General features: G+C 40.5%; 1 protein-coding gene across 5 annotated transcripts in view; it reads left to right on the forward strand.

The window, feature by feature from the left end:
* The window catches only part of PHKB (phosphorylase kinase regulatory subunit beta), a 212,607-nt gene that overhangs the window by 142,085 nt on the left and 53,080 nt on the right, over window positions 1-17,442 (forward strand). For all 5 annotated transcript variants that reach the window (XM_045533352.1, XM_045533356.1, XM_045533353.1 and 2 more), the window contains 2 exons: window positions 13,986-14,041; window positions 14,548-14,641. In XM_045533352.1, coding sequence (XP_045389308.1) covers window positions 13,986-14,041; window positions 14,548-14,641 — 150 coding nt within the window. The remainder of the gene's footprint in view (window positions 1-13,985; window positions 14,042-14,547; window positions 14,642-17,442) is intronic.

The raw sequence follows: 17,442 nt of genomic DNA on the forward strand, positions 1-17,442 counted from the left end.
AAGGGTTATAAGCCTCTCCTAATTTAGTAGATATATTGTATAGCACTTCTACAATATGGACTTATAGCTACTTTCCTCTTTTTATTCTTGCTTTGAATCTCTTCAGTTTTTAAAAGTTTATTAATCTTTAAAAAGATTTAAGGAAATTTAAAGTGATTTAAGGAAATTTTGCATGTGGCTCAGTTTTATTTGGTTCGGTTCATTCTCATGCTCTCAAATAGTTTAACTAGTTTCAGACATGATTTCTACTTAAAGGATTTAAAAAATTCCATTTCACTAGCTTGGCAAAGAAAGAAAGCATTTGTGTGGGACCAAAAATCCAAATTTATCTGCAAGTATGGGAGTAAATTTAAGTACTGAACAGAAGTTCTTATGATTATCATAATAAAACAGGATAAAATAGTCAAAGCATCAAAGATGCTTCTGAAAGCCTAGCCTGAATGTGCCACAGCTACACAGAGGTTCTCAGGTAATGCTGTCTGTAGTCTTTAAGAGAAATGAGGCTCTTATCAACTAGTATTTATACTAGAACCAATTAAAATTAAATGCCTTGATCAGAAATATCCAGAGCTGAGAAAAGTTGAATTGGAAGTCAAAAAAAAATGAGCTTAAGCACATTTAATAACATCATTCTAATTAACCTACTGAACTTATTAAAATTAAAAGTCCCAATAATAGGCATGCTGTATAATGAAATATTTTATCTATAAGATAAAGACTTCTTGTACTCATGGCTAAAATGTAAAAGGGGAAAAAAATAGATCCAAGTAAGAAAGCAAGATTTATGGTCCAGAATAAAGATGTACAAGGAATTTTATGATCTGTTATCATTTTCACGAATCTATATTCCTGGCATTTTACTCTGAAAAAAAAAATTATATTCATAAATATGAATAAATTTATGAACTCAACCTGAAACTTCCTTCCTTCCTTTTTTTTCTTGTTTTAAATCTATTCACAGTTTTTAAACATCTATTGATCTTTGAAGAAAAACCTGTCAGTTAATACTGTTCTAACCCCACCTTACCTAATAATTTTTTTTTTTGAGACAGAGACTCACTCTGTTCCCCAGGCTAGAGTGAGTGCCATGGCGTCAGCCTAGCTCACAGCAACCTCAAACTCCTGGGCTCAAGCAATCCTCCTGCCTCAGCCTCCCGAGTAGCTAGGACTACAGGCATGTGCCACCATGCCTGGCTAATTTTTTCTATATATTTTTAGTTATCCAGCTAATTTCTTTTCTCTTTTTTTTTTTTTTTTTTTTTCATTTTTAGTAGAGACAGGGTCTCGCTCTTGCTCAGGCTGGTGTCAAACTCCTAAGCTAAAATGATCTGTTCACCTGGGCTTCCCAGAATGGTAGGATTACAGATGTGAGCCACTGCGCCCGGCCAATACTTTATTTTATAACAGGCGGCCCTCTTCCAAACCAGAGGGTTAGGCTTTTGGGAGCCCCTATTTCCTTGAGGATTGGTTTTCTCTCATGAGGTCCTTGAAGAGCTCCACATGTTTTGGCCATCATAGTGGTGAACAAAATATGAGTACCTTTGGTCAGCTGTTTGAGACAATATTTTACATTAATGGCAAAATTATCATGATAGAGCATATCATGTGTGTTGATACACCCTTGAGAGAATTCAGTGTCATGTTCAGTGACACTCAAGCTTTGGATCTGTAAAGTAGACTAGCACATTTGATATGCCAATTAAAATGTATTGATCTACTTTGGAAAGTCTTTGGAGAAAAAGCCAGTGTGAAAGTAATGCCTTTTAGCCATAGGGGCTTATTTTCTGATCTGCAAGATTCCAAATTTAATATGAAAGTCAATACTTATTTACTAAATCATGTACATATTTATACAGATCTGATCTAAAAGCATATAGTGTACTTGGTCTCTCCTTTATCAAATTAATGAGGAAGGGGATGCTTTGTTTTCTGCAAATACAGATGCATAAAATTTGCGTGAATTATTTTCCTAAAGATTAAAGAACATATATGTGTAATAAATTTTTATTTTTAAGAAAGTGATATAATGGCTTTTTGCATCATACAGGCCTAGTTATAAAACCTGTCTCTTCCACATATTATTATAAGTGTATGACCTTGGACAATTTAATTAATCTCTCTAAGCCCCACTTTCTTCATCTTTTAAATAGGGATAATAATTCCTAACTCATGGTTATGTGTATGATTAAGTGATAATGTATGTAAACCTCTAACCAAATATCTGATACATTGTAAGACCTAAATAAGTATTATTGCTGTTTTTATTTTACTTCAAATAATTTATTGTATAAATAATACTACTTTCTCCTTAAAGAGATGAGAAAAATCCTGAAAATTCTAGAGGAATGCATTATATTTTCAATATTTGGCTATAACTATACATATGCTTTCTTATTGTTTGGTTATAACTTTATTCGATATTCAGTTTTATATTCACTAACATTCATACTCAGTTATTTTTCATATTGTTTCTATAAAATATTATTTTAAATGTCTGTATAATGCTTCTTCATTTGGCTGTATCAAGGTTCCATATACCCTTTAATGTAATAATTTCTATTCTAGAAGTTTATCCTAGTAAGAGTCGATCAAGATTTGATGTTTAAGGTAGCATTATAGCATTTTTTAAACTGTTGTTGTGACTAAATTGCTTTTCGTTAAAAGATCTCTACTTAATCAATATTTCTACTCCTAAATTAAATATCTTATATTCCATAGTGTTGCTTAGCTGATGAAAATAAGGCAAGAGATTATACAGTGAAACAATTTAAATTTACACTTACATAAAAGTCATGAAAATCACTTTCTAAAAACTTTCTTACCACAGGACATACTTTATCCAAAAACATATTGTTATAGACCTTAGCCTAGATTTGAGGATGTTTTCATTTTGGGTCAAATGTGTCTATTTAAACCATAAAGCTAGCCATAGCTCTATAACAGGGAGGAGCTGATTTCTTCCAGTTTCACCAAGAAAGTTCAGAGTTATTTGTCATACCTTTATGTTTATCACCTGCACTTCACATACATGGTGGAATATCAAGAGTCTATTAAAAGAATGTTAAGATTATTAAGACTATCTTAACTCTCCCCCCACTTATTTTTGAGACCGGGTCTTGCGATGTTGCCCAGGCTGGAGTATAGTAGCTATTCACAGGCATGATCATAAAACTCACTACATCCTTGAACTCCTGGCCTCAAGCAATCCTCCCACCTGAGCCTCCTGGGTAGCTGGGACCACAGGTACATGCGTGCCACTGCTCCCAGCTCCCCTTGTTTCATAGATCAGAAAACTGAGACTGAAAAAGAAGTGACATGTCCAAGATCACACAAAGTGCAAATCCAAGGCCGGAACCCAGGTGCCCTAAAGTGTGCCCCGGTAAGCCATGGTGATGTACAGTATGGTGAAAAGTGTGTATTTACTGCAGGGGGTTTACATTGTTAATGCTATTTTCCTGTGTTCCCATCATTCACTAGTTACGACTAAACCAGATGAGTCTCCCACACCATGGGAGACACCACAGTGCTTCTGTAACTAGGCCATCAAATATTCATTCATCAGTCAGTTACTTACCAGTAGGAATATGAAACCACTATATAGTTTTTGTAATTCCTTTGTTTTTCTCCTAAGTTGGAATACTTCAGAGTTATTTTTGTGTTTTGAGTACTCAGGGAGTTCGATTTCATTGATGAAAAATATATATTATAATACCTCTTGTATAATCTTTTATAATTTCTATTGATTAAACATTATAGTTGGGCTATTTTGCAAAAGACAAGTCAAAGTTCGAATTTGTAAAGTACTGTGATAATATAAAGGAAGTACTAGCTTCATTAAGTAAAGAGCCATTTGATGATACATGTTAAAGTTTGTATTCAACTTAGAAAAATTTAAATGTTGAATATTTGACCTGATAAATTTCTTTTGTCTCTTTCTATATCTCTGATTAAGACTATCCCTCTGTGCACGCAAGTCGTTGCTTTAACTTGGACAGGTTTTGTTTTTTTCAATTTGGAACTTAGTTTCATTAAAAAATTAGCTCCATGTACTAATGGTTTTGATTTAGTGTTGATACAGCTTAATTGTCTATTGCGTTTTCTTAGGTTACATTATTCTGTTGCATCCTATGCTTAAGAATGATACTGAATTAGAAATATCAGAATATAATACCTAAGAAATCTGCCTTTGGAAATCATTTTCAGAAGCTAGGAGAAGGCCACATATTCATGTTAATTCATATAATTTTCATATTTTCATGAATAATTTTCATAAATGTTATCAATCTTCATGAATTTTGAGCAAATATTCATATTTTGATGTTCTTTTTTTGGTGAACATCTTATTGTTTCCCCACCCTGATTTAAAATATCTTCTGTCATGGGAGGCTGCAGTTTGTGGAGCCAGATGGTTTATGAAGATGAATTGAAAGGGACACTGTGGGATGGTCAGACAAGTGGACACTGATTATAACTCTTCTAGTCATACCATTAATCAGAAGAAACAATGAAGTCAGCCCAAGAATCTGAGTTCAATGTGACAATGAAGAGTGAATAGTACTATTGGCAGAGCATGAGCCCACCCTTCTACCTATTAGGTCAAAATCATTAAAAGTGGGAGATGGAGCTTTGAGTTCTCAGAAGGGTGTATAAAATAAAATTAAAACTACACTAATGGACTCTAGTACCTACTAAAATCTTTGCCTATAATTATGATTGGATCTTTTCTTCCGAATCCCAGAAGGCTGAGTAAAACCTTCATTTCCAAGCATTAACTCACTCACCTTTTTCCCCTCCACCTTTAAGTTGTTCCAGTTGATAGGCATTTTTTCTTCTATACTTCGTACCTTTCTCTCTACTTAGTTCCCTGACTCTGTGGATGTATTTAAGTATCCCCTGCCCTAAAAACCAAAAAAAAATTGTCAGCTATTCTACTCTCTCAAAGGCCTCTCTCACTTCCCTTCTTTCCTTCCCTTTGGAACATCTCAGAAAAATCTTATACTTGCACCATCTCCATTTCCTCAACTCTCCGTCGCTCCCTGCAGTGCAGAGTCTGGCTGCCTATACCCCCACTCTGCCGAAACCACACGCACAAACTTGTCGATGACCTCCTGATTGATGAAGCCAATGATCTCTTAGCAGATTTAATCTATTTGACCTCAAACCATTCACCACTATTGAACGTTCCTTCTTCCTTTAAATTCTGTAAAAGCATAGAAGTAATATTTGGTTCTTCTCTACCTGCCTCACTACTCCCCTTCCAAATCCAACCCTGTCAGTTCTGTTTCCTAAATAATTCTCCAGATCTTTTCACTTTCTCCTTCTTCACTGTGGTCCAGGTCCCCATCATTTCTTCACTGCAGATTCCAACTGATCTCCATATGTCCACTCGGCCCTCTCTGAACCATAGCTGTATAGCAGCATGAGCCACCACAATGGGAGTTTATATATTTGTGTATATAAATGCGCTTAGGCAGGGGCTGGCCCATAGCAAGTACCATATATGTGTTTATTACTGTTGTTCTAGAAATGTAAATTACATTTAGCCTTCTCCCTCTTTGAAACCCTATCAGTGGCTTTCCATTCCACTTAAATGAAAGGCAGATGCCTTATTTCCTGTAAGACCCTACTGGGCCTTAACTGTCTCCACTCCCATCTCTCGTGACGCTTGCCTGTTGTGTTCTAGACACACTGGTCTCCTCTCAGTTCCTCAGACACTTCAAGCTCTTTCCATCCCTGGGCCTTTGCACATGCTAATCCTTCTGCCTGAAGTATTCGTTACCAGATCATTGCTTAGTACACACCTTTTTGTCATTGAAGTCTCACATTTAATGACTCTCCCAGAGAGTTATTTTCTGATCATCAATAAGTAGCCCCTGTCTTTAATCACACTAATACACTACCTTTTACTTTTACTATATATTTATCATTAATTTTTATGATTTATGTATTTTTTAACCGTCTGTCTCTCACTGAAATGTAAGTTTCATGAGGGAAGGACTTTTGTTTTATTGTCTTATTTGTCTGATACATAGTAAAAAATAAATGTTAACTGGATAAATTCATTAATGGCCAGTTTTTATCCTTCCAGAACAGGTCAGATACCTTTTCTACAAAGTTTTCCTCAGTTCCCTGAGGATAAATTAAATGTTCCCTCCCTTTCCCTCAAAGTAACCATTAAAAGCATCATATTTAATGTCCTATGTTTCGTTCATCTGTCAGCCATTCCTCGGGCTTACCATGGTGTCTGGATGTATGAACAAATGAACATTGTTATTAATAAATTGTGACCTCATTGATATAGAAAACTCTTAGGTTTACTTGCTAAGAGTGATGGCAGAATGTCTCCTCTGCAGTGAGGTCCCCTGTGCGAGTCCACGCTAGAAACAGTTTGGCCTCAGCCCAGTGAAGATGGCTCTGTAGAGCTAAAGGCTTAGGATTCTAGAGCCTGTTGGGTCCCTCTGTAGTTGTTTGGTCCAACCCAGTGATAATAAATATTGCCACAAGTTGGCCCTGTGCAGTCTTTCCAGCCCAGTCTTTAGTCCTTGAGATGAGCACCTAGTGCCAAAAGAGAAGGTAGAATAGGTTCTTACACTCTTTCTGCATCAGGACTCTTCCTAGAGTTTTCCCACTGGAATAACTGCACATGTGGCCTTTTTGTTCATTTCCACTTGTAAGTGGAGCGGTGCCCTTGCCGATTCTCTAGTGAACTGAAAAGTTTACCCTACAGCCAGGACAATGCGGCAGTCTGACTAGGGAAGGATTACAAGGGACTGGACCAAGTCAGCCCAGAGACCTGGATTCTGCTTCTGGGTCTGCCACTAACTTGCTATGGGACCTGGGCCACTGCCCCTCTCTGGGCTTCAGTCTCCTCATCCATCAAGTGGATTACTGATTTTATCAAGGAAACCCATCTTTCAGTCAAAATTTTAGGTAGAATTTTAGTACGTAAAGTAGTTCATAAATATATAAACTAGTGCTGCTCTCGCTGAAATGGAGTCCAGCCAGCCAGTCTCTCTCACAGACTCCTCCCGCCACTGCCATTCCCCTCCCTCCAGCACATGATAAAAATGGCCTCTCCCATCTCTAAGATTTTTAATCAAGCCTCAGGGAACTGATCCAGTCAGTACAAGCACCCAAAGGTGAAAAATAAAAAACAAGTTGACTTTCTGTACTTGCTCTTTTTGTTCCCGTGATCCTAACACGTGGTTTCCTTTTGTCTACCATTAGAGGCCTTTCTTTGGTTGTAGCCTACCCCCTGGGGTCTCTTTAAATGACAGAAGACCCCTGAAGTGAAAGGACTAGATTTTTAGCACTTCTGTTTCGCCCTCATTTTCCTAGTCTATCCTGATGCTGATCCTTCCTGCTGTTTCTGTGAGTTTCTCATCACTGGTTCTTGCCGTGGCTGTGACTGAAGCTAAGAGAACACCACGGATTGGGATTTCTCCCCCTGGACCCACAGAGCTGTGTTTGCATTGTTTCTGGGCAGCAGGTGAGACTGTCTGCACTGTCAGTTCTTTAAGATAAGAATATAGAAACGTCCAGTTACAGCAAGTACTTAGAAAGGGGTGAAAACAGTTTTACAAATGAATTCGTTGTGACAAAGCATTTGGTGTTCTTTTCCAAGATAATCGCAGTCACTGAAAAAGCTGCTGTCAAAAAGCATTGCCTGAGTTATTCATTTGGGCATTTGAAACTTTGTGTCTGAGGTCTGGGAATAGTCTTAAAAATTCACTTGTTTTCCTCTGAAAAGGAAAGCTTATGTAATCACTAATCCAATATATAAATACACAGATCCTGAAGGACCATTTTCGCCCTGGCCAGCTCTACTCTTGAGCCGCATTTAGCTTTTTGACTATGCTTGATGTTGTTATTCCTTTGATATTTCTACTTAACTTTCCTCTGCTTTCCTGTTAATTTTCTCCATGTTGCTTCTTTGGCTTGGTTGGAAATGCTAGAACAAGATGCCGGTGCCTCTCAGCCAGGACGTGCCTGTGTTCAAACTTCCATGGCCTGTTCCTTGGCTCCTGGGGGGGTAATTCCGGGGGCGTGGCGTCTGCGGTTGGAATTGAGATGGATATAGCATCTGCCTGGTTTCTTCAGCTAATGAGGTTTTGCTGAAAAATGAATGTAATGAAAAAATGCTGGATGTTGGCAGGACCTACTGATGAAGGCTAATGAGCCTAAGCGAGTGTCGTGTGAGGCCCCCAAAGCAGAGGCACCAACGGTTCGATGCGCTGCCCTTGAGGCAAGACCAGCTCGGAGGGGGTGGACCCATTTATTTGTTGGCTGCTTCTGTTTTTGCTTTCCTTCTCTCCCTCCTCCCTTGCTTTTCTTTCAATAAAAGACCTAGTTAAGCCAGCCACAGCAGATTACTGTATGCAACATAGAGCATATTAAAACTAAAACTACTTAGGCCAGGGCTCAATAAAATGTTATAAAAATAAGAATTAGGAGCTTTACATAGATGATTTCATAAAAGAGGTAATAATTTTTAAATTTAATTACCAAGAAATAAGAATTATATTCTATCAAAAAGCAGATAAGAAAGTAAGTGTTTTGCAGACAACACTTGGAGTTGAGTTTTCTTACAACCTGGTGTCACATGGAAGGACAACGGACTGCGGGTGGGACCGCGCCCTGTGCTCCCCCGAACGTGACACGTCCCCACAACCACGGGTTGTCAGTTTTATGGACCCCAGGCTGCCCAGCCATTTGGTCAGACATCATTCCGGTGTTTCTGGGTGAGATCTATGTTTCAGTCGGGGCACGGAGCAAAGCACATTTCCCTCCCCCGCGTGGCTGAGCCTCCTGCGGCCCGTCGAACGCCGGACAGAACAGCGGGCCCGTGCCCTGAGCAGAGGAGGATGCCCCTGCGAGATGGCCGCCACTCCGCGACACGGCTCTTCTCCTGCCTCTGGTCTTCCCGGCCCTGGCGCCCGCCGGCCTTCAGACCGGAACTGAGCCAGCCAAGTGTGTGAATAGGTCGCATGGCCTCTTTGTCATCCTCTGTTTGTGTGGTCAGCACTGTAAATATTACTATTCCCATGTTGCAGATAAACACAGAATTGAGCAACTTGCCTGGACAGTCATTCATCCGATAGTAATGTCTACTGTGTCCCAGGCCATGGGGACAAGACAGATCAAGGCATTACTTTCTGGCGGGAATAAATTACAATAAATAATGTAATATAGTTTCTGGAGTTGATAGGCACTATGTCGTAGATAAACTAAGACAAAGTGGTGTATTAGGGCTGGAGATGCCCGGGCAGAGCGACGGTGCCTCTGGTGGAGAGAGAGGGCCCGTGAGAGAGGGCTGGTGGTTGAGTCCTCCTGGCGAGAAGGTGCTGGTTCAACAACCCAGGGGAAAAACACGCCAAACTAGTGCGTCCAGTGCGAAGGCCCTGTGATGGCGACACAGTTGGCATGACACGTTCAAGGGACAGAGAAACCCCAGGGTGGCCGACACATGGTGAAGAAGAGGAGAGAGGATGAGAAAGCAGAGGTAGGCAGGCTAGCTCACGCAGGGCCTGACAGGCCTGAGGAGCAGTGTCCGTCTTACTCTGTGGGTGGCGGGAAGCTGCCGGGCAGTTGCCAGCGGGATGCATGTGCGGGGGCAGGGGGAGATGGTCTGATTTCCACTGTAAAAAACCCTTGTTGCTGTTTGCAGGATGGACGCTGCCAGTGGCTGGGGTTTGAGACTGAGGTACAGACCAGTTAGCGACCAAGGAAAAGGTCATGGCGACTTTAAGTAGTGCGATATTCGCAGTGCAGATGCAGAGAAGTGGTGTTTGAGACGTAGTTTGGAGGTAGAGCCACTGGAGCTTGGCGAACGAGCAGCGCCTTGCAGAGGCGGACGGTGCGCAGTGGCTAGGGAGCAGGTTGGCCTGCCTGGGTGCGCGTCCCCGCCTGCACTTACTGGCTGTGTCTATTAGCTGTATGATGTTAGGTAACTTTTTCTAACGACTCTCAGTTTTCTCAGAAGGAAATGAAAATAACATAATAACCTACCTAATAGGGTGTTTTGATGAATAGATAGTTTAATGCATCTGTCTGCTACTCAGTGAGTGTTGTCAATTTTTTTTTTTTTTAGCTTTTATTGATTATGGGGTTTGAAGGGAAAAGAGGAATCAAAGATGACTTACACGTTGGGGGCCAAAGCAAACGGGTTTCTGGTGTGGGACCTTATAAGGAATGCTTTGGGGGTGAGCGGACAGAAACTAGTAGTTCAGTTTTGTCCCTCGTAAGTTTAAGGCACCTAGTGATGACCAGGATCATTGCTGGAGGAAGTAGCAAGACGGGACTTGTATGTGGCCTTTCAGTCTAAAACCTGCCCCCTCTCCACCCTGGGAGGCAGGATCAGTGAGTGGTTCTGAGCACAGACTCTGCAGTCAGACTGCCTGGGTCCCCTGTCTGTGTCCTTGGGCAATCTACTCACGGCTCTCCGTGCTTCATTGTTATCTGTAAAATGAGGGTAATAGTTTGGTAAGGCATATAAAACAGTTCCTGGTATGTAGAGTGTAGTTGTGGGAAGTGTTTGCTGCTGTTGTTACTTTTAAATCCTGGATGTTGCCATAGAAATGAAAAGAAACAAGATTCAAGATACTTTGTGAAGGAAGGGTTAAAGGATTCTGGTGACTAATTGCATGTGGAGGGTAAAGGAGAGGCATCAAAGATGACTCTGAGGTTCTGAGCTAGAGTGACCTGTTAAATGAAGGGCACGGAATAGAGCCTGTTTGGGATTGGGGTGCGGTTGATGAGGAGTTGAGTTTCAGAGCTATTAACTTTGGAAATAGCCAAGAGAAAATGTCCAGAAAGCAGTTTAAAATGTGGGAACTGGAATATAAGAGAAACGTTAAGACTAGAAATATAAACGTGGAATCATCTGCTTAGATGTAATAATTTAAAGCCACCAGAGTGGATGAGATGAGAGAGAGAGAATGAATTTATGACCAAGGACTTAAGTGTGAAGATTATCTATTTCTAAAGACCAAGTAGATCAAGAATGGTAAGGAAACAGTAATAGTTACAGTGTCATGTTTGAGAAGTAAAAGAAAAAATTGGGTAGCAGTAAAGTGCCATAGTTTGTTCATGTTGCTATAACAAAATACTATAAATTGGGTGGCTTATATACAACAGAAATTTGCTTCTCACAGTTCTAGAAACAGGGGGCAGTCTAAGATCAAGGTCCTGGCGGGTTCAGTGTCTGCTGCTTTCTGGGCCAGAGATGGTGCCTTCTTGCTGTGTCCTCGCATGGTGGGAAGGGCAGGGGTTTCTCTTGGGCCTCTTTTATAGGGATGCTAATCCTGTTCATAAGTTTCCGCCCCCATGACCTAATCACCTCCCAAAGGACTAGCCCATACCATCACCTCGGGGGGGTTAAAATTTTGATATTTTAGGACACACACATTCAGACCGCAGCATTAGGGAGGGGGTAAGTCACTGGAGAATCTTTTTTTTAAGATGTTTGGGATTCTTTGGGGAAGAACTAGCCATATAAATATAAGATACTGGATGATCCAAATGCCAGGATGGTGGGAGCCAGCGGGATCTAGGGCTACGTAGGTATTGCAGCAAACCTACACAAGGCAGAGAGGAGCAGCTCTCTAGGGTAGGCGTGAAATTAACAGCAAGTAACTGCACAGCTGCATCAAGAATGAGTGCCCTTTCCTGAGTGTTGTATGTATCAAATACTGTGCTCAGTGCTTTGTTCTCTCCCTAAATCTTCAGCAGTTCTCTGAGATAGGGACAATTATTTTATTCTCTGCAGAACTGAAAAATTGGAGGCCACCTAAATGTCCATCAAAATAAAGATTTTTAAAATATAGTATATCCATATAATATAATATCTTACAGCCATTTTTTAATGAGGCAAGATCTGCTACAGAAAGATACCAGTGAAGTATTTTTGTGAGACAATAAACATGTGTGAAGACTTCCCTGCTTCCTACCCTCCAGACTCTGAGTTTCTCAGAGAGGGACACTAGGTCATATTAGTCTTATAACATCGGGGTCTGGCATGGAGCTTTCTAGATTAGTGTGCTGTTGGTCAAATGAATGAATGAACACATGTAAAATGGAGACTACTAGTACCACACAGGGCATGAGTTTGTGTACACACGTGCATGTGTGTGTGTGTGTGTGTGTGTGTGTGTGTGTGTGTGTGTGAACCTACCAGCAGAAATTATTAACATTACAATATTATTAGGGAAAATACCATTCAGAAAAGAAGGTATGAATTACCACTAGGAAATTATCAGAGGAACCTCATGGGTTTTAGACAACAATGGTAGGGATCTGAAGAAAATGGTAATAATAGTGAAAGATGGTTTCACCTTTGGCAGTGAAAGGACTAGGAACTGCCCGTGCTGAATTCTTTCTGTGAACAGAGGGTGGGATCCCACTTGGCTGGAGTTGAAAGCCCAGGCTCATTATGGTAGATGGTTTGTGAATCAGACCTTTCTGAAATGCTGAGTTTTTACAATGAAAGAATTCTTCAACCGTTTGATAGTCCCCTAACCAGATGCTCACCACGATCCAACATGTGTAGTAGCCATTTTAAATCTGAGTACTTTGTCATACAAATGAAAACAATATTATCCTAAACAGACCTATGATTCAAAAAGAAGATTCCAATTTGCAAATTGTGATCTGTAAGCTGCCTTATTCATTGTTATTGAAATGTTACATGTATTCTAGTACATGTTTTCACTTGGTTTTTATTTAAGATTCCCGTAATTGTACTAGAGATTGTAGATAATGGACTACTCTAAGGTTACTCTTCCTTTTTATGATATAAACCATAGATTTCATCCAAGAGAAATAAGGCTTAATTTTTTCACTTCTTAGTAAAAATCTTGATGAGACTCTAAAAATTATTTTTTTCTCATCCTTTTGAGAAACATTTAATTGTAAGGTCTCTATCAACTAAAAATAGAATTTATAACATTTTAAATGTGTCTTTGTTTTTGTTGGGTTGTTAAATCATATTTTTCTTATACGTTCATTTAAATCACATGCAAGTCTACCTGAAATGTCATTTTCATGATGATTCTGGGAGCCATCCTTTTGATCATATGATATTTCTTGCTGATGTATGTATTCTGGTGTTGCCTCCCACAAGATATAAATTCTAGTGGCATATTGAATACCATAGAAGGAACCGATTGATGGTAAATCAAACATTTAGAGCATACTATTGGGAATGTTGGATTCATTACTATAAGGGAGTTATGTTTGATCACTATTTTCAGAGCTCTCTAATACTGTAATTTATTGATGCTTCTTAATGTTTTCTCAATTATATACAGCCTCAAAATTGGGTTCATTTTAACAACATATAATATTTGCTATAGAGAATCTTTTCCACACAAAAAAGAGTAGAGTAGCAAATATCCAACACTGTCTTTGATTAGAACTATAAAGTCCAACAGCTTGTATTTAATGAACATAATGTTAATTATATAGTTCATTCTCTGTTATAGGAATTGCATAGTAGAATAAAGAAGCTATTTTGATGTATAAGGTGCCAGTGAATTTTGGCTAACAAAAAAGGCAATAACCTTATATGTGGTTAAGATGTCAAATGAACAATTTTAATTCACAATCTTTTTTTTACAGAGAATACATAAATTGGGTTTTTATTTTTAGTTCCTCCTCTTCCCTTCAGAGTTAAATGATGGAAAATGACTCTGAGTCCCCAAACTGCTCTTATGCATCATTCAAAATAGCCCTGACAGGCTAGCCCCTCTGGTACTGATGAGATTTATGACTTTCTAGTCCTTGGTGTTCCATTACTCTGTCCACACCATCAAATTGATTAGTAGGCAGTGGCGAGCAAGGAAAGAAAGGCGGACGCTTCGAGCCAGCTGGTGTCCATCATTTTAATGAACTGCTTAGCGATGGTTAATACTGTCCTCGATTCTCATTGTGGCTGATGATGACAAGATCTTTTTAAATGTTCTCCCCTCCCTCATTCTGTATTGCAGGGCCCACTGGAGAATGATTTGGTAGTTCATGTAGCACTTGTAGCGGAAAGCCAACGGTAAGAAGTCCAGATGGGTGCTGTGTTCTTTTTTGGGGGGGAAATGATTGCTCTGTGCTCACAATGTTGCCTATGGCAGTAGAGATGCATTTCGTAAACTCCTTGACAGGGTTTCAAGGATATCATTAATGTCACTTTAAGTGCCAGCACGTCATTCTTTTCATGTTTAAAAATAATTCTGTTTTAGTTGATGTGAATATTAAAGACTGTGACCAGTGCTAGTGTTGCCTGGGGTGTAGTTTTGAGAAATTAGAGCAAACACACTATGGGGCTTCCCAAAGTCAGTGCTTCCCTCCCTGCCAGCCCCCAGAGCTCCCGTCCGATGCTTCATGGAGAGTCCAAGACGGGCTCTGGATCCAATGCAGAGGGCATATTGCTGATATTAACAAGTTAGTGATGTGCTCCAAGTTAATGTAGTCTGTCCCCTTTTATCCTCCCCTTCATCATTTCCTAAACTGTAAATGCATTGTCTAAAACTCTCTCTCTTTTTTCCTGGTGCACTTTAGCCTTCAAGTTTTTCTCAACACGTATGGTATTCAGACTCAGACTCCTCAACAAGTAGAACCCATTCAGATATGGGCTCAACAGGAACTTGTGAAAGTGAGTGGTTCTGCCTCTTTACTTTCTGCTTTGTGGAGATTGTAGAGCATGATGGTTGGACTTAGTTTACAGGCAAGTTAAAATCCAATTCTGAGATAAGAGCATGAATGGGAAGGTTTCTAATTAAGTTGAAGTGCCCACTTTTATTAGACATTGTTACTAAAAAAAAAACAACTGCATCATGTGTGTGTGTGTGTGTGTGTGTGTGTGTATGTGTGTGTGTGTGTGTGTGTGTGTGTAAGGGAGAGTGAGTACATTATATTCATAGGTCTTGTTGATTTCTACTCCTTGCTGAAGTCTATTACTAACCTACGCTGAGCACTTGAACAACTTAGTCTTAATTTTAGTAGTGAGATATAAAATTATTCTTTCTATTTTGATTTTATATTTTCCATTTTTATTAACTGTTAAAAAATCGTCTCATATCTAAATATTTTTTGGTAATTACTACTTCCCTTTTTTCTCTTGTCTTACTATTCGGAGTCTGAGGTAATTCCTACCTCTTGTCTTTGCTGGGTCTCAAAGTATTTATAAAGTAACATCCGAGTTTATCTTTAATGTAGTTACATAGCTATTTGAGATGGGGTTAAAAGGTGACCTTTGGGGCCTTTTGCATGCACTCTTCTGCAGATGGATCCAGAAGTGCCTGTGTTTGTGAACATTCTTGCTCATTAGGGGCAGGAAAGTATTGACTCCCACTACATATTTATAAACTAACATTTTTATTTAGTAATTATTAAAAACAATGCAGGACCACACTCTCCAGTGTTTGGCAGAAGTGGCTATAACAGCATCTCTCAGGTGAGCAAGATTAAGTTGATTAGGTTGATAGACGTAGTTGTGGTCAAAGCCTGTGCTACAAAAGCAGAGTGACGGCGCGGAGAAGAGAGGTGCACGTCGCGTGGACGAAGGCGGGACTTTCCAGTTGCTGCTTGTCAGGCTGGTCCTTGCCCATGGGCAGCACAAGCCAGAACCTGGGTGTCAGGTCCCCAAGAGAGAGTCCTAAATCTTCTCTAATAAATTAGAGCCCCTTGCCCCAGAGGTAAGGCTGAAAATACAAGGATCCCTAGAGAGGAGGTAACACCTTAAAGTCCCCCCAGATGTGAATGATGGTGCAAGGCAAGGAGAGGAGGCAACAGGAAGGGGAGAAAAGGAAGCCGAATCCGGGCGCTCGCTCCACTCTGGCTGCTTGGGCGCGGGCTGCCTCTGCCGGGACACTGGGTGCTGCTCCTGAGGGCTCCAGAGGTTGTTCTTTGACGAACACACTCTCAAAGCAAACTAACCCAAATCTGCTCTTTCAAGTCTAAGTAGCAACTTTTTTGGTAGCAGATGAGTTTACATTCTACCAGGCAATCAGCAGTCGAGATCGGAAAGGCCGACATCACTTACATGGGGCATTTTATTCATGCCTTCAGCAGCAGACACAAGCCATACGCAGAGCACTGTGTGGGGCCCGCGGCTGAAATGGTTTTGTCCCTGTCCCCATGACCTCTGAGTCTAGTGCTGTGACATGCAAAATAGTTCCTTACAGTCCACGTTGATAACTGCTGTCGCGGATGTTTGCGCAAAGAGCTGTGGAGTCACAGAGGCTGTAGCAAGCGTCTGTTACAGAGTAAGTGAAGACTTACAGCAGTTCCTGACTGATTTTATGTTTTGTTGTTTTAAAGGTAGTGTTAACAAATGATTTACAACTTGAGTGTGTGGTATGGCTAAAGAGACTTTCGTGACCAAGAGCCAGCTTTCCTATGCACAAGTTAAGATGGAAGATTGTTCTTTGGTTACGGCTGCAACTCTGCGCTCCTAACTAGCTACTCTTTGGGAGTCATCCTCTAAGCTATGTTGCTTAGCATACTGCTCCTAGTATACCTTTGAAAAGTAAAGGTGTTCCCTCAAATCTTAGTTGATGCTCATATCCTTTTGCCAATGACTGATTTTTTTTTTTTCTCCAAGCAGCCTCACCCTCCTTCAGCCCACTGAAGAGGATGTCAGGGCTGGCAGCTGGGAGCAGGGCTTTTGCAGTGTGTGGTTAGGGTTAGTGTTAACGTTCGTGAAGTGGCGACTGTGGTGTGACTTGCCTCACGGGGACCTGAATACAGGTCTACTCTGCAGTGCTGGCTTGGTGTGAAGTGCTTCTGTGTCTCCGGATGGTTTGGTCACTGCTGCAGGGAGCATTTCAGGTCTGTCCACTTAGTCGTCACAGACCTGCCGTATTGTACCGTGGTTCAGAAAGCTAAGGAGAATCCTTTTCCTGTAATAGAGTAGTATTTAAAGGAAACCCACCTAGATTGGTACATTTTAACTTGTGCGTGTTTGATTAATATAACCACTTGTCTGGAAGAACTCTAAGATGTTTAGACATACATTTATTTCTGAAAAATTGAAAATACTTGAGGGAAAGGGGGCTCCACCTAGTTACGTGCTATAGTTTCAGTGCGGCTGTACCGTATGATGCTCACAGAGCGCTGTTTCTGGCCAGTTGACTTTATCTGAAACCACTGCTGTTCCAGAATCGGTATTCACAGCACAGGTGGCTCAGGAGAACATTCAGGTGCTCTCTCCTTCATCCGCCACGTGCTTCCCGAGCCCCCGCTGTGCAGGGCGCACGGTGCCAGCTCGGGATGTCGTTTACAGGACAGTGCAGTTCAAAAGGAGGAGACAGAACTAGCTCTGACACGGAGGAGTGTGCTGCAGCAGAATGAACGGAAAGCTCTGGTAGCAACATTTAAGTTGTTATTTGAAATCAGTTCAAATCACAGTCAGTAGATTGTGTAGAGATGGTTTGATTTTCCATTTAGGAAAAT

Source organism: Lemur catta, chromosome 20 (assembly GCF_020740605.2).
Source record: "Lemur catta isolate mLemCat1 chromosome 20, mLemCat1.pri, whole genome shotgun sequence".
Lineage (NCBI taxonomy): Eukaryota > Metazoa > Chordata > Mammalia > Primates > Lemuridae > Lemur > Lemur catta.